General features: G+C 45.6%; 1 protein-coding gene across 7 annotated transcripts in view; it reads left to right on the top strand.

Annotated features, from left to right (window-relative positions):
* arhgap28 (Rho GTPase activating protein 28) overlaps positions 1-17362 on the top strand; it is a 189788-nt gene that overhangs the window by 102034 nt on the left and 70392 nt on the right. For 6 of the 7 annotated variants that reach the window (XM_033019874.1, XM_033019873.1, XM_033019871.1 and 3 more), the window contains one exon: positions 12719-12915. In XM_033019874.1, the coding sequence (XP_032875765.1) occupies positions 12719-12915 (197 nt within the window). Of the gene's footprint in view, positions 1-3433; positions 3575-12718; positions 12916-17362 lie in introns of those variants that run through there. The other variant, XM_033019877.1, reaches the window with a different exon arrangement.

Below are 17362 nucleotides of genomic sequence, written 5' to 3'. Positions count from 1 at the left end.
GACAATAGGTGCAGGAGTAGGCCATTTGGCCCTTCGAGCCAACATCGCCATTCACTGTAATCATGGATGACCAGCCACAATCAGTACCCTGTTCCTGCCTTCTCCCCATATCCCTTGACTCTACTATCTTTAAGAGCTCTAACAAACTCACTCTTGAAAGTATACAGAGAATCAGCCTCCACTGCCTTCTGAGGCAGAGAATTCCACAGATTCACAACTCTCTGGGTGAAAACGTTTTTCCTCATCTCCGTTCTAAATGGCCTACCCCTTATTTTTAAACTGTGGCCCCTGGTTCTGCACTCCCCCAACATCGGGAACATGTTACCTGCCTCGAGCGTGTCCAATCCCTTAATAATCTTATGTTTCAATAAGATATCCTCTCATCCTTCTAAATTTCAGTGTATACAAGCCCAGTCGCTCCATTCTTTCAACATATGACAGTCCAGCCATCCCGGAAATCAACCTCGTGAACCTACGCTGCACCCAGATCTTGTTGTACTTCCCCTTTACCTAACTTGATACCATTCAGATAATAATCTACCTTCCTGTTCTTGCCACCAAAGTGGAAAACCTCACATTTATCCACATTAAACTGCATCTGCCATGGATCTGCCCACTCACCCAACCTGTCCAAGTCACCCTGCATCCTCATAGCATCCTCCTCACCGTTCTCACTGCCATCCAGCTTTGTGTCATCTGCAAATTTGCTAATGTTACTTTCAATTCCTTCATCTAAATCATTAATGTATATTGTAAATAGCTGCAGTCCCAGCACCGAGTCTTGCTGTACCCCACTAGTCACTGCCTGCCATTCTGAAAGGGACCCGTTAATCCCTACTCTTTGTTTCCTGTCTGTCAACCAATTTTCTATCCATCTCAGTACCCTACCCACATGTGCTCTAATTTTGCCCACTAATTTCCTATGTGGGACCTTATCAAAGGCTTTCTGAAAGTCCAGGTACACTACATCCACCGGCTCTCCCTTGTCCATTTTCCTAGTTACATCCTCAAAAAATTCCAGAAGATTAGTCAAGCATGATTTCCCCTTCGTAAATCCATGCTGACTCCGACCGATCCTGTTACTGCTATCCAAATGTGCCGCTATTTTGTCCAATTTCATTTTCAACATTAGGTTGCATTGGAGTGTGATTGCTTATCTTTGAAAGCACCAGTGGGGAACCAAGAGATAAGTGTCAGTTTTAGGAACATTTACATTGTGCTAGGGTTTGCAATTGAATATATTATTTGCCAGGAAGTAAAGTAACAACACAGAAACAAATACAGCTCATTTCTTGGTAACTTCTCGTAAATAATCACCCGTGGGTCTATCACTTAGTGAATGGACAGAGTTTGCAGACTTGCAAGAATTCAGCCAGGATTAGGCCATTCTGAAATCAGCCAGGCCACTAATCATGTGGGATGCAAAAGCAACCTCTGTTGTAGGATTTATTTCCATCCACTGTGATGTCAACTCTTTTTGTTTTTTCCAATTTTGTATTTTATTTGTTTTTTCATGGGAAACTGCTTGAGTGCATTATTAAACTGATGGAGAAGCTACACATTAAAGAAGGTGCATATAGGGCACTGAAACTGTCTCCTGCAAACCTGGCGACTCCAAGAATATGTGTTGATTTCTGTTTAAACAGGGACTGTTAATTCAGATGCTGGTTTTTCAAAAAATGACACAAAGTGCCAGAGTAACTCAACGGGTCAGGCAGCATCTCTGGAGAGCATGGATATCCTCTCACTGAATGGAGACCCTATCCTTCCCTGATTATTGAGGCCCTGAGAGAAGCTATTCAGCCCATTAGTTCTATGCTGGTTCCTAGTCGACCAATCCCATCAGTCTCATTCCTCTACAATCCTGCTCTATATTCGCATGATCATTGGCAATTTGATTTTGTCATTTATTCTCAGTAAGGGGTAATTCATAGGTGCACATGAACCGAGCAGCATCAACTTTGGAGCTGTGAGGAAACTGAGCAGTCAGTAGAAAGACACCCTGACATGGGGAAAATGTTCAAATTTGTATCGCTTGCACCCACGATAAGAGTCAAATGCTGGTCCCAGACACTGAAGCAACAATACTGTCTGCTGTACCACCCGTAGTATATGTAGGTGCACTAACCCAACTCACTAAGATGCAATGGTAAAATAGAATAATGGTACACAAAAGTAACCCCTCCTAATGCTTTAACTATATCAACTGCATTTAAAATAAACCAAGTCACTGGATTTCACTGATTTGCAACTCTTACCCATGGTATAAATATGTCTTTACATTTTGGCAATGGACATTCGGGGCAATACACATTCGGACAATATTTAAGGGCAACACTTATTGCCTCTTGTGTAGGAAGGAACTGCAGATACCGGTTTAAACCAAAGATAGACACAAAAAGCTGGAGTAACTCAGCGGGTCAGGCAGCATCTCTGGAGAAAAGGAATAGGTGACATTTTGGGTCGAGACTCTTCTTCAGATTGAGAATCAGGCGAAGGGAAACGAGAGATATCGACGGTGATTTAAAGAGATATACTGTAGAACAAGTAAATGAAAGATGCAAAAAGTAACGATGATTGAGGAAACGGTCCTGTTGGCTGTGGGCTGGGTGTTAATGAGTTATACGTTCAATGAAACTCACCAGGACGACGGTGAAACTAGTACAACGACGGGGGGGGGGGGGGGGGGGGGGGGGGATGCAGGGGATCAAGTAACTTGGATAGTTGAAGAATTAAGATGGATAAAGGAATTTTCTACCACACTCAGAATTTATGTGCCAGGATTTACAAAATGTAATACCATGCTCCTGCGTTCTCAAGGATTTATCTTGCATTCTTCCACACTCCAGATAACATCTTTTGGCACGATGCTTTATTTTGATCATAATGACATCTTCCCTCTCCTGAACCCAGTGAGTCATAGGTGGACATGGTCTCTTGGAGACATTGCTGTCTATCTGGCACTGTATGCAGCATATAATCCCCAAGACCGGACAATTAAAATGAGCAGAGCAGTCTATTTGACTGTGGTTGTCACCAAAACCGCGCCTGATCCACTCTTGTTCGCAGAGGTCATTGCATCACAGTCAGCAGAGGCAAAACAGACTGATATTTATAAGATCGATTGCCTGGAGATACGGAATTGCCCTGACTGAAGTCATTCTTCTGTTTTTAAATCGGTGGAAATCAAAAGGAGACAGTGTGGCCCAGCATGTCAAGTGACAGACATTAAAACTGTTGGGGGCTGCAGGGTGAATTGTGTTGATGTTTGTTCACTGTTGCGCAGTGTTGTCAACACAATGGTGAATGGAATATTTTGATGATGTGCGAGCGAGAGAGAAGGGGCTGGAGCTTCATTCATCTTGAAACTGCGTCTCAAATTAGTTGCTCAGAAAACCATTCCTTCGCTGTCAGTGGATCTAAGTTCGACTGTGTTCACTGTGGAGGTTAGAAAGATCGGTGCTTCTCCGCTTGAGACAGGACTGCAATCTGGTCAGGTCACCTCACGATCACCATCACGTGACGATGTGAATGGTGTCTTCTCTTGATGAACAACAACAAGGCATAAAACTCAGTATGTATACTGGAGATGATCACATGTAAAAGCTTGATATGCTGCAATAATTTAAACTGGGGCTGATTGTGTAATATAGGCAATATTGAATTAACTTTGGGGGGGGAGACTAAAGGTGCAGGCGTAACTCGGTGGGTCAGGCAGCATCTCTGGAGAACATGGATAGGTGACGTTTCAGGTCAGGACCCTTTTTCAGACTAGAAACGGCACCTATCCATGTTCTCCTGAGATGCTGCCTGACCCGCTGAGTTACTCCAACATTTTGTGTCTGTTTTTATTGTAAACCAGCATCTGCAGTTCCTTGTGTCTTAGATTATTTTCTCTGATATGCTAGAGGTTGAGGAAAGACCAGACAGAAGTATATAAAATTATGATATAGGCATGGATAAGGTGGACAGTCAGAACGTTTTTTCCAGGGTGGGAATGCCAAAGTCTCGAGGGCATGGCTTTAAGGTTAGAGCAGCAAAGTTTAAAGGAGATGTGCGGCAAGTTTTTTTACCAAGTGTGGTGGGGGCCTGGGCCACACTGCCACGGGTGTTGGTGGAGGCAGGTACGATAGTGGTGCTTAAGGGGCTTTTAGATAGGCACATGGATATGCAGGGAATGGTGGGAACATGGATCATGTACAGACAGATTAGATTAGTTTATATTGGCATTATGATCGGCACAGACATTATGGGCTGAAGACTTTGTTCCTGTGTTACACTGTTCTGTGTGGGAAGGAATTGCAGTGGTTATACACTGAAGATAGACACACAATGCTGGAGTAACTCAGCGGGACAGGCAGCATCTCTGGAGAGAAGGAATGGGTGACATTTCAGGTCGAGACGCAGCTTCAGTACTGTTCTATGTTCTATGACTGTTCATTACTGAATTGACTGCTGTATTCCCCTTTATAGGTGGAATAAAGGAGAGGCTTGTATTTCTATCATTTCTTTAATGACTTTGGGTCTCCTGTAGCCAATTAAATACTTTTGATGTGAAATTATGGATTTCAGAATTGCATCAGTCGATCACAATACCAGTCGGTCAGGATGTCCAGCGTTAATTTATATTAACTAATAAAATACCTGAGATCGCCTTTTTGTTGCCCATCATAGACACTTTGGATTCTCTTGTATTATTGCCATGAACAACTGGTGGGGCTATTTCTATTTATAAGAGGCTCCTAAAAATGAAGCTTGCATATGTTGGCTTGGAATCGCACAATGCTGGGCATTTAATCTGTTGGAATTCAAGACGTCTGTGGTTTGGTTGGGAATAATAATGTCAAAGATTCTGGGGTTGATGCTTGTTTCTCTGTTGCACACTTTGAGTACAAGACATGGTAACACGAGTTTAACTTCACTTCAGAAATTTGTTTCATTTAAGTCGATGAATCATGGTGGACGCAGTTATGATAGTAGCATTTAAGAGACTTTTAGATTGACGCAGGGAATGGAGGGAGAATGAGTATGTGCAAGCACAGTGGCGCAGCGGTAGAGTTATTGCCCTACAGCGGCAGAGACTCGGGTTCGATCCTGACCACGGGTGCTGTCTGTGTGGAGATTGTACGTTCTCACTGTGACCGCGTGCGTTTTGTCTGGGTGCTCTGGTTTCCTCCCACACTCCAAAGAGGTATAGGTTCGTAAGTTAATTGGCTTCAGTAACGATTGGAAATTGTCCCTTGTGTGCAGGATCGTGTTAGTGTACAGGGATCGCTGATTGGCGCGGACTCGGTGGGCTGAAGGGTCTGTTTCCCCACTGTATCACTAAACTAAACTAAAAGAGTTGGTCTTGACATCCTTTTCGGCACAGAAACTGTGGGCCAGAGGGCCTAGTTCTGCGCAGTACTGTCTGTGTCCTATGTTCTAAATTAAATATCATTCATCTAGTGCATAAAACAAAGAGCAAACTTCCACCCCTTCTCTGTCTCTGCTTGTGTGCATTATATGAAAGGGGTTATTTGTGACGGTAATTCAGTGTGTATAGGGTTGGGTCACAGAAGTGGTGCGAATGTAAAAAGTCAACCATGATCTTATTGACTGGTGAAGCAAGCATGAGAGACTGAATCGCTTCAACAATTCAGGAAGGCTGTTCACTACCAATTTCTTGAAAGCAATTAAGGATGGGTGATGAAGCTGGCCATGCCAGCAAAGCATACATCCTGAGAAAAGAATAGCAAAAAATATGTAACGGACGGAAAATGCTGGAGTAACTTAGTGGGTCAGGAAGCATTGCTCACCGTCCCCCCTCCCCTTGTATTCCCCACCCCCTTTTCCCCTCTTCCTCCACAAGATTAGTTACCCAGTTCCACAGTTTGCAACAAAGTATCCTTCTTGGTATCACACTGTACCTATCCAACAATTGGCCTGTTAGGGAACCAACTTTCCTGATGAGGTGATCTGTGGCCAGCTCTAATTTATCCTCATCTTTTCTTGCTTCCAGTTCAACCCCCTGCACCCCATACAATCAGTCTGAAGATGAGTCCCAACCTAAAAAGTCACCTATCCATTTTCTCAAGAGATGCTGCCTGACCCGCTGAGTTACTCCAGTATCTTGTCTGTCTTTGGTACAAACCAGTATTGGCAATTCCTTTTTTATTACAAATAATGTATACTTGTCTTTGTGGTTGAGAAAGAAAGAATAGGTGAATAATTAGAGAGAGAATGTCAATGGGGATGTGGATTGGAACATAGTGAATTGAAAGAAAGGGAAATTAGCACTGAATTTGCATATAAATATTGGCATACAGATTGAGGGAGATTTGGATATCTGGTATATTTTTCTGATGATTGATTGACCCACCAATACAACCACACTGTAGATTTTGGCTCGTATTGTTACTGAGGCAGTAGCACACCGGAGCTCCTGAATAAACCATTAAAGGAGTTGCTCCAGACAGCAGATCACTGCAAGGATAGGACCTTGCCTCCTGCGGTAGAGTTATTGGTGTGTTTGGTGTTGGCCAGTGATTGGTGAGGAGGGTACAAACAAGAGAGAATCCCAAGGTATTTTATACATTAAAAAGCAGAGGGTGATTAGGGAGAGGATAGGGAGGGGATAGCACAACTCAATGATAAAGAAGGGAAAATATACTTGTAGTCCTGTCGTTTCCACAAGTGGAAGAGTCTAGGACCAGAGGCCATGGCCTCAGTATAAAATGTCTAAAGGAATAGTAGTAGAATCAGGCCATCAAGTCTACTCTACCAAGACGTAAGGATACCTTTAGAAAGGAGATACGGAGGAATTTATTTAGTCAAAGGGTGGTGAATCTGTGGAATTCATATCCACAGAAGGCTGTGGAGGCCAAGTCAATGGATATTCCGAGGGTGCAGATTAACATATTCTTGATTAGTCCGGGTATCAGGGGTTATGGGGAGAAGGCAGGAGAATGGGGTTGAGAGGGAAAGATAGATCAGCCATTATTGAACGGCGGAGTGGAAAGGCTGATCCAGAAGTTTAAAATGCATGGAATCCACGTTGAGCTCGCAGTTTGCATTGAGGACTGGCTTACCTATAGAAAGATCAAGATGATGTAGATGGGTCTGTTATTAGCATTGCAGATGACACAAAAATTGTGGACAACGTAGAAGGCTATCATAGGATACCATTGTGCCATTGAGGAGCTTTTGGGACGAGCCCGAGCCCGGCTCTCCCGTGTTGGACTTGGCCAACCACATCCCGGAAATGAAGAGCAGACTTAGCACTCTGAACGGCTTCAGATGGGGTCCACTTCCTCCCCGTTGCCAGACGGGGAGTCGCTGTTCGAATAACAGTATCTTCAGATTCAGTGAGGGTCATGACCAACCTTGCTTTAGTGCATTTGAACTCTTCCACAAGTCCTGCAATGGGTAATTCCGACTTACCACTCCCGTACAGCACTTAAGCATCGTGGAAGTCCAAGCCACTGTTTCACATGTGTGCTGATCATTCTTTCCACCTTTTCCACTTTGTTGATGGGGATTTCACACATAGTTAAAGGCCACATGATTCTTGGTAGTATGCCAAATTGGAAGCACCACAGCTTGAGTTTTACTGGGAGCAAGGTCTTGTTGATGCGAGCTATGTGCATGATGGTATCCTTTTTGAGTTGTTCAAACTGCTGTGTCCCTGAGCTTTGCATCATACCATCGGCCCAAACTCTTCACTGGCATTTCTGAAACAGTTGGAACAGGTATTCCGTCAATATGAAATCTTTCATCCTTGACTTGACCTTTGACAATGGAGATGCTTCTGCTTCTGCACTTGCTGGGTTTAATCTTCATCCTTGCCCATGTGATGTTTTGATGAAGTTTTTCCAGAAGTCTCTTGGTGCAGGGGACAGTTGTTGTTAGTGTTGTTATATCGTCCATATAGGCTCGTATCAGTGGCAATCGCTGACCACACTGTAGCCGTTTTCCTCCCACAACCCAATTTGATGCTCTGATAATGAGCTCCATTTTCATAGTGAAGGTCAACGGGGAGATGGTGCACCCCGCCATGATGCCTACTTACAGTGGTTGCTACTCTGTGGTAAAGTCTGATGTTGTGAGACAGATCCTGGAAGTAGTTTTTACCAGATTTGTTATTATTGCAGGCATCTGAAAGAATTCAAAAGCAGTCCAGCAGCGAAAATGACAGAGGACTATTTGTTGTATGTGACGGCTGGTAGAGTGGAAGGTGAGGACTAGGGGGACTCTGCCCTTGATACGAGTGGGGGGATGGGGAGAGAGAGCAGTGTTACGGGGTATTGAAGAAACCCTGGTGAGAGCCTCATCTATAGTAGGGGAGGGGAACCCCCGTTCCCTGAAGAATGAGGACATTTCCGATGCCCTGGTGTGGAACCTCTGTCATTTTCGCCACCTCCAACGTGACCCCACTACTCGCCACATCTTCCCATCTCCCCCCCCCCCCCCGTCTGCTTTCCGCAAAGACCGCTCCCTCCATAACTCCCTGGTCAATTCTTCCTTTCCCACCTGTACCACCCCCTCCCTGTGCACTTTCCCTTGCAGCCGCAAGAAATGCTGCACTTGTCGCTTTACCTCCCCCCTCTACTCCATTCAAGGACCCAAGCAGTCGTTCCAGGTGCGACAGAGGTTCACCTGCACTTCCTCCAACCTCATCTATTGCATCCGCTGCTCTAGATGTCAGCTGATCTACATCGGTGTGACCAAGCGTAGGCTTGGCGATCGTTTTGCTGAACACCTCCGCTCGGTCCACAATAACCTACCTGATCTCCCGGTGGCTCAGCCTTCCCATTCCGAATCCGACCTTTCTGTCCTGGGCCTCCTCCATTGCCAAAGTGAGCACCACCGGAAATTGGAGGAGCAGCACCTCATTTTTCGCTAGGGCAGTTTATACCCCAGTGGTATGAACATTGACTTCTCCAATTTCCGGTAGCCCTTATTGTCTCCTCCCCTTCTCAGCTCTCCCTCAGCCCTCTGGCTCCTCCTCTTCCTTTCTTCTTCCCCCCCCTACATCAGTCTGAAGGGTTTTGGCCCAAAACGTTGCCTATTTCCTTCGCTCCATAGATGCTGCCGCACTCGCTGAGTTTCTCCAGCACTTTTGTCTACCTTCGATTTTCCAGCATCTGCAGTTCCTTCTTAAACTGCATTGTTATACAGAGGGACCATGAAGTTCAAGTTGATAGCTCCCTGAAACTAACAACACACGTAGATCGAATCAATCCTGGCTACGCGCACTGTCAGTTTGGAATTTGTACATTCTCCCTGTGACCACGTGGGTTTTCTCCGGGTGCTCTGGTTTCCTCCCACATCCCAAAGATGTAAAGATTTATAGGTTAATTTGCTTTCGGTAAAAATTGTAAATTGTCCCTAATGTGTAGGATAGTGCTAGTGTACAGGGTGATCGCTGGTCGGCACGAACACGGTGGGCTGAAGGGCCTGTTTCCGCCGCTGTACCTCTAAAGTCTAAAGTAAAGAAGGCAAATTGTATGCTTACCTTCATTGGCCAGGTAATTGAGCAATAGGAGTCAGGAAGTCATGTTGCAGACTTTATACACCTTTAGTTAGGCCCAATTAGGGTATGGTGTGCAGTCCTTGTTGCCCTATTAACTGACAGGATGTGGAGGCATCAGAGAGATGTTTACCCAGATACTGCCTGAATTGGAGAGTGTTAACTACAGTATGAAGAGAGTAACCTTGGATTGTTTTTCTGGAGAGTCCATGACTTGGTGGAAGTATATAACATTATGAGAGGCATAATAGTCAGAACCCCTTTCCATGGGTGGAAATGTCATAGTTATAAGGTGAGAGGGGGAAGGTTGAATGGAAATATGTGAACTCAGTTTTTTTACACAGAATGAAGGATGCAATTTGGATGCCGGCCTTGCTATTCAATCAGTAATGCCTACAGTTTTTTAAAGATTTTTTTAGATTTTTAGATTTTGATTTGAAGATACTGTGTGGAAACAGGCCCTTTGGGCCAATGTGTCCACACCAGCCAGCTATCTCCCACACGCTAGGGACAATTTACAGAAGCCAATTAACCTACAAACTTGCACGTCCTTCGGATGTGGGACGAAAACGAAACAGCCGGAGAAAACCCATGCGATCACAGGGACAGACAGCGCCCCTAGCCAGGATCGAACCCGGAACTCTGGCGCTGTAACACAGCAACTCTACAGCTGTACCACTATGCCGCCCATCTTGGAAAGTGAATAAAGAAATCAGTGCTTTTGATGGAGGATAGAAGCAACACAAAAATGTTCATTTTACGGAAAGATGAAATCTACGTGTGGTGCTGCCTTGTGCTTTTAACCACAGCTCTCCGCCTGCCTATTTCCATCCACACTCAGTAACTTATCACCATTACTTCTGTCACAAGTTGTCATCCATTACTTCTATCCTAAGCTGCTGTCTGCAACTTTGTAATCTAACCCGCCGCGGATCATGCCCACTGACGCACTATTCCAGCGAGCACTTCACTGAACCATTACGGTGCAGTGTCAGTGCCGAGCCACACCAGACACGTGACTCGTTTTCTGTCACAGTTCCATTGATGGGTGTGGAGAGAGCAGCCTCAGCTGCCACCATTCACAAATATAAATGCCAGCATGAGATATTTTGGTCAGCGCATTGAGCTGTTCTTCAGGGAGAAGCAGAATTGAAAGGGTATCACTTTCTGACAGCTTTGAAATCTCTGACATCTTTTCCTCAACCAAAATAGTTTTTTATTACATTACCATTGCAGATTTTCTAGTTCTTTCACGGAGTTTCCTGCAAGCTGTCACCTTTGCTTCAGGCTCGGAGCCCAAATTTATTATGTCAATTGAATCTAAATGCTGGAAAAGCTCTCTTTAAAAAAGGATGCGTTCAACCCTGAATAATGCACCAGGAAGTTAAGTTTATGGTATTCTGGAGCAGATGGCTGCAGCATTATCACTGTCGTAACCCTTCCTGCGGTCCCTTGATGTTCGGGACAAATCGGATTATTAAGGGGAACGGATAGAAAAAATTATTTATGCTGGTAAATATATCTTTGACCAGCGGTCAGAGTCTGAAAGGCAAAGACACATCTTCTTGGATTGAAGTTGGGAAACAAAGGTGATAGCTAATGTTGGGTTAATTATTCAATCAGTCAATCTCAGATCAACCAAAGTGAAATGGGGGAAAGGTGGACATGGGGGGGGGGGGGGGGGGGGAAGGAACACGTCCACTCCATGCTTTGAGAGGTGGGGGACAATCCCCCTTCATGTTTTGTAATCTGGACTTTATCAGACGCTTTCTAAGGGCTGAATCGGCCCGTTCGCAGGGCCTTTCAGCGCCTGGCGCGGCTTAAAATCAATGCTGCATCGAGGCGATCGAGGCTCCCCATGAAAGGCCCCGTGAACGGGCTGATTCAAGCCCCACGATTCGAGGAGGATGAAGCTGCTGTTGCTGGAGTTCGGAGTTGGTCACCAACCAGGTCAGCTTCCGATGTTACCGTCCACAGGGCCCAAGGCTGAAGCCTCGCGTGTGTGCGCATGCGCACGGCCGCCAAGAAATTGTGTCCCCCCCATGTTTTGATAGCGATTTCCGAGCCTGGGTATGGAGTTAGGTGACTGTGATTTGGAGGGGATAGCTTTAGGGCACTAAATAGTCCAATTTCTGTGCAAGAACTTGTGAGCAACTCTGGATTAGATTTATTATTGTCACGTGTACCGAGATACGGTGAAAAGATTTGTCTTGCACGCCATCCAAACAAATCAAATATAACATATAGAGGTGCAGTGGCGCAATGGTAGAGTTGCTGCCTTTTAAACGGCAGAGGCTCTGGTTCAATCCTGACTACGGGTGCGGTCTGTACAGAGTATGTACGTTCTCCGTGTGATGGCATGGGTTTTCTCCGGGTGCTCTGGTTTCCTCCCACACTCAAAAGATGTACAGGTTTGTAGGTTAATTGGCTTTGGTAAGTTTTAAAATTGTCCCTAGTATGTAGGATAGTGTTAGTGTAGGAGTGATTGCAGGTCAGCTCAGATTCGGTGGGAGGAAGGTCCTGTTTCTGCATTGTATCTATAAAGTCTACTAAAGTATAGATACAATCAGTTCAAACACAAGTATAATAGATAAAACAAAGAGGAAGATACAAAGTGCAGAATATAGTTCTCAGCTTTGTAGCGCATCAGTTCCACAAAGTCCTCAGTGTGGTGGCCAACTCTCCTGCCAGCCCCTTCGATCCCAATAGAAGACAAATCAAAGTACCTGTTAATATGCACTCTTTTCCAAAATGCCCTGCTCTGATTCGTTAAGGCGTCATTTCTTCTGCTAGAGAGCCTCCATGCTGTGCATCCGTCCAATAATTTGGTTCAGGCAGTCTGCTTCTAGGATTTTTCCAGTGCTGCATTGTGCTTGTAGAAGGGTTATGATGGTTAGATTAAGTGTTGAATTTGTCTTGTGCTTCTCTGCAAACAGAGGAAAAAACCCTTTGCAATCCCCCAGAAGAGATTGAGCACACAACGCATAAGAAACTCTGGAGCTAAATCCAAACCATCAGAAATGTCTTCATGAGAAAACAAAGTTGTCTTGTACCTTGCTAATCCATAAATCAGACATACACTGAACTGTCAGGATTTTGATTCCATGGGCAGACACCAGCTGTGTGACATTATCTGCAGTCCTGTAGGCTTTTGGGAGTGAAGACAAGACAGACCTCTGTTAAAGAGCCTCTTTATTCTCCCTGCAGGAAGCTGCGTTTCAGAAGGATGAGCTCATCTGTTTCGCGGGAGCTGCAGTGTCCACAGGTATTTGGTCGCTCCATATCTCAGGAATCTGTTGAGAGCTCCTCAATGGAGGACTTCTGGAGTGAGGTGAGGAGCATTAAGGAAAGCAGACAGAATGGACAAGAGGAGCAGCCACTAGTGGAAGTCAAGCCATCGGAAGGTGAGTTCTCTGAGTGAGAGTGGACATCATGACGGTCACTGGTGAGAATGTAGTGTTTAACTCATCAGCTAAAGAAAGGCCTGATGATTCATCAAGTAAAGTTTTTTCTCCATCAGTTACATGACCTTATGTAATCACAATGAGGCATAGAAAATAAATTCTGCATTTTTACAGCATTGAGAGGAAATAAAGGTTAAAATGGAAGCCGAAGGAATTTATTGCAAGTGTCACATTCCTGCTGTGCATCTTCTGGATCTAATTTTACAATATATGGAAATGGAAGAACTATATTCAGTAGCAATGGGCTCTCGTGGCGACCAAGTATTTTAAACTGTGTCTTGAGATTCCTACAGTAGAGAATCAGTATTGGGGACTGCCAAGTTAAATATTTTTTTATCCTATTGTTGCTTTTACATTCACCAATGTGATGGAGAGACAGGATTTCTGATGGCAGAAACGAAACTACATTTAAAATAAATTAACTGTCAACAACGTACACTTTTGTGGTGCAAGTTTGTTAACTTCTTTATCCACTAATCCAAGATGACACAGGAGTGCGGTAAGTCTTTGCATGCTGTCCCACACGAGAATCTATCATCAAACTTTACAATTGTTCCACTCTTTGCAGTTTTATTTCAATATTACTATTCTTACACTATTTTTACACACATTTCTTACACTAACAATACTCTATTTAATCTCCTTTCACCCTGGTCACTTTTCCCCTCTCCCATTGGGCAAGAGATACAGAAGTTTGGAAATGCGTATCTCCAAATTGAGGAACATTTTCATCTGTTATCAGGCAACTGAACAGTCCACTTATCAGCAAGAGTGGTGTCCTGACTTCCCATCTACCTCATTGGAGACCTTTGAACTATTTTTTAATCTTAAACTAAATGTTGTATCCTTTATCCTTTATCTGTGCACTGTGGACAGCTTGATTGCATTTCTGTAGTCTTTGACTGGATAGCACACAAACAAAAGCTTTTCACTGTACCTTGGGTACATGTGGCAATTATAATAAACTAAACCAAACTCATCCCTGAACATTTAATGCATGTGTATTTCCATTACTGTGAAGATCATGGAACTCATGAGGTCTCTGAAGTGAAGGAGTTCCATTTAATTTTTTTTATCTCCTCCAGTAAACCTCTCCTGCTCTCTATTATGTCCTGTGCTCCTTAAACACAGCAGCTCTTACCAAAGTCTGAGACTTCTCAGCATCTTCCAATGCACAGTATTCTCCTTCTCTTAGAAAAGTGGCTTTCAAACATTTTTTAGGTAACAGGTACTACACTTTAACTGAATGCTACATCCATTTGACCCAATAATTTAATTAAGAAGAGCAGGTGTAAAGATAATGACCCCAGGAGGTAGGACGAACAAAGGAAGAGCCGAAGACAGTGGGCTGTGGGAGAGCTGGGAAGGAGAGGGGAAGGAGGGAGAAAGCAAGGACTACCTGAAATTGGAGAAGTCAATGTTCATACTGCCGGGATGTAAACTGCCCAAGCGAAATGAGGTGCTACTAATTCAATTTGCGGTGGGACTCACTCTGGCCATGGAGGAGGCCCAGGACAGAATGGGAGGGGGTGGTTAAGTGCTGAGCCACCGGGAGATCAGGTTGGTTATTGTTTTTTTTTAACATCCCACAGCCGCCCCAGGATCGCACCTCCCCGATTTTGTACACCTTCACCATGGAATCCATTGCTTTTACCAGCATTGTCTTCTGCTAGGAATCTGGCTTCCAGAAACAAGGCGAGGCCCAGTGTCGCTCTCTCCCAATGCAAGCGGTTAACTGCATTGACATCCCCAAGCATTTAAAGACATTTGAAACCTCTTTCTAAATGATAAAATAATGATTTAACATAAATAATTCCACATTAAAAAAAAATTCACGAAAGTTCTCGAATTCAAAATTATTCACAACATTAACGCTAAATTAAATCGCATAAAGCATTTATGCTTTCTCCTGGCAGCTGGTAATTCATTCCAAGGGGCTGCCATGCCTGGGTTAGGTCTGATTTAGCTCAGTGGATGGATTCCCAGCCTTGAGATCTGGGAAATCTGTAGAGGTTGGTGCTGTGCTGCTGGATTGCATGAGGAATCCACTAACTGAGTGCAGGTGTGCTGTGACTGATAATCTGGTGAATGAAAGGCCACTCTTCAGTCGTAAAAATACTTATTATGACTGACGTAGGTCCATTAAGCCCATTGGGGCCATGCCAGTGGCCAGCAGAGTAATTCCATCAGTCCCATTCCTCCCTCCTAATGTCCCTAAATCCTGAAGCTCCCGGTAGCAGGGATATTGTTATTGGTTTATTTGCCTTCATGTGCACTGAGTGACAATGAAAAGCTTATCTTAAAATTATGAGGTTATCTGCAGCAAATTGGGCTGAAGTTCGATGAAATAATTGTCCCAATATCTCCTTGTGTGACTCAGGAGCATTGTGAAATACAACTTGATCCTGTGAAACATTTTCCAACTTACAATGACATAGAAGAGGGCCATTCATTCCATTAGTTTCATGTCAACTCTCAGAAGAGCAATCCTTTAGACTTTAGAGATACAGCATAGAAATAGGCTCTCTGGCCCATCAAGTCCATACTGACCCAATGATTCCTATACACTAGCACTATCCTACACACTAGGGACAATTTACATGCAAAAAAATTCATGGCTGATGTATGATCCCACTATGTTTATGCTCCTTTCCACTCCAACAAGTAATACCTTTTGATTGACAAAGCTCTATCAATCTCGCATTTAAAATTAACAATTGGGCCAGTGTCAATTTATCTAATTTGTCATTGATATACAAGGGGGAGAATGCTAGAGTTCACCATGTTTGAAAATAGAAGTGTTTCCTAACTATTCCCAAAGGTATGGCTCTAGTTATTTGACTTTGCCTCCCAGACCTGAGCTTCTCAAATGATGGAAATCCATGTTTCTCTATTCATCACTCAGTATCTTGCTGACACTAATTGACTCGTCCTCCACTGCTCTAAATCTGGATGCCACAGACATAGTTGGAGTCATGGAGTTATGGAGCATGGAAAAAGCACCTCCAGCAGTCTGAAGAAGGGTTTCGGCCCGAAACGTCACCTATTTCCTTCGCTCCATAGATGCTGCTGCACCCGCTGAGTTTCTCCAGCATTTTTGTGTACCTTCGATTTTCCAGCATCTGCAGTTCCTTCTTGAACACTCCAGCCTAACTTGTCTGTGCCAACCAAGATACCCCATCTAAGGTGGTCCCATTTGGCCCATATCCCACAAACCATTTCCTATCCCTGCACTTGTAAAATTATACTGAATTATCTCCAGGGAAATAGAATATAGAATATAGAATAGAATAGAATAGCCTTTTATTGTCATCCAGACCGAAGTCTGAACGAAATTTAAGCAGTCATACATATAATACAATACAATAAAAAACAACAATAAACACATATTAACATCCACCACAGTGAGTCCACCCAACATCTCCTCACTGTGATGGAGGCAAAAGTCTTAGGGCTGCAGTCTCTTCCCTCCTCTTCTCCTTCTGCGCTGAGGCGATACCCCCCGGGCGATGTTAAAACCTGTCCTCGCGGCTCAAACACCGCGGCCCGGGGTAGTCGAAGCTGCCGCTCACCAGACCTGCTGACGCAGCCGCTGGCCCGCGGCCGAACCCCCGGTCTCAGGCCACCGCCACCAGAACTGCCGTCCCAGCCCCCGGAGCATCGTTCCAGCCCCGAGCCGGATCGCCCTCACGTGAGTACTGCCACCGTCTCAGCCTCGCGCCAGGCCGCCCCGACTGGCCGCCCGGCTCGCTCCTCAGGTCTGGGCCGCCCCGACCGGGCACCGCTCCTCCCTCAGGCTGGGCCGTCCCCGACCGGGCACCGCTCTCCCTCAGGCTGGGCCCGCCCCGACTGTGTCGCCGCTCCTCCCTCAGGGCTGGGCCGCCGCCGACCGGCGGCCGCTCCTCCCATCAGACTATGTGGTCCTGCCCGACTGGGCGCCGCTCCTCCTCAGGCTGGGCCGCCCCGACCGGGCGCTGCTCCTCCCTCAGGCTGGGCCGCCCCGACTGGGCGCCGCTCCTCCCTCAGGCTGGGCCGCCCCGACCGGGCGCCGCTCCTCCCTCAGACTGGGCCGCCCCGACCGGGCACCGCTCCTCCCTCAGGCTGGGCCGCCCCGACTGGGCGCCGCTCCTTCCTCAGGCTGGGAACGCCGTACCTCCCCGAGCTCGGCTACTCCGACGGGAGCACCGTGCCTTCCTCGGGCCGGCCGTCACAGCCCCTCACGAAAGCCCTGTTCCAGCCCCGAGCCGGGCCGTCCTCACGGGAGCGAGCTCAGTGCGAGTCCTGGCGGGCTCTGCCTCCTGAGCCTCGAGGTCGCCAGCTCCGCCATTAGGCCTCAGCGCAGACGGAGGCAGAGAAGGGGAATACGACGAAAAAGTCGCAATCCCCC

This window comes from Amblyraja radiata, chromosome 4, assembly GCF_010909765.2.
Source record: "Amblyraja radiata isolate CabotCenter1 chromosome 4, sAmbRad1.1.pri, whole genome shotgun sequence".
In the NCBI taxonomy this organism is placed as follows: domain Eukaryota; kingdom Metazoa; phylum Chordata; class Chondrichthyes; order Rajiformes; family Rajidae; genus Amblyraja; species Amblyraja radiata.
Note: the sequence above shows the minus strand (reverse complement) of the source record. Positions and strands in the feature narration are given on the sequence as shown.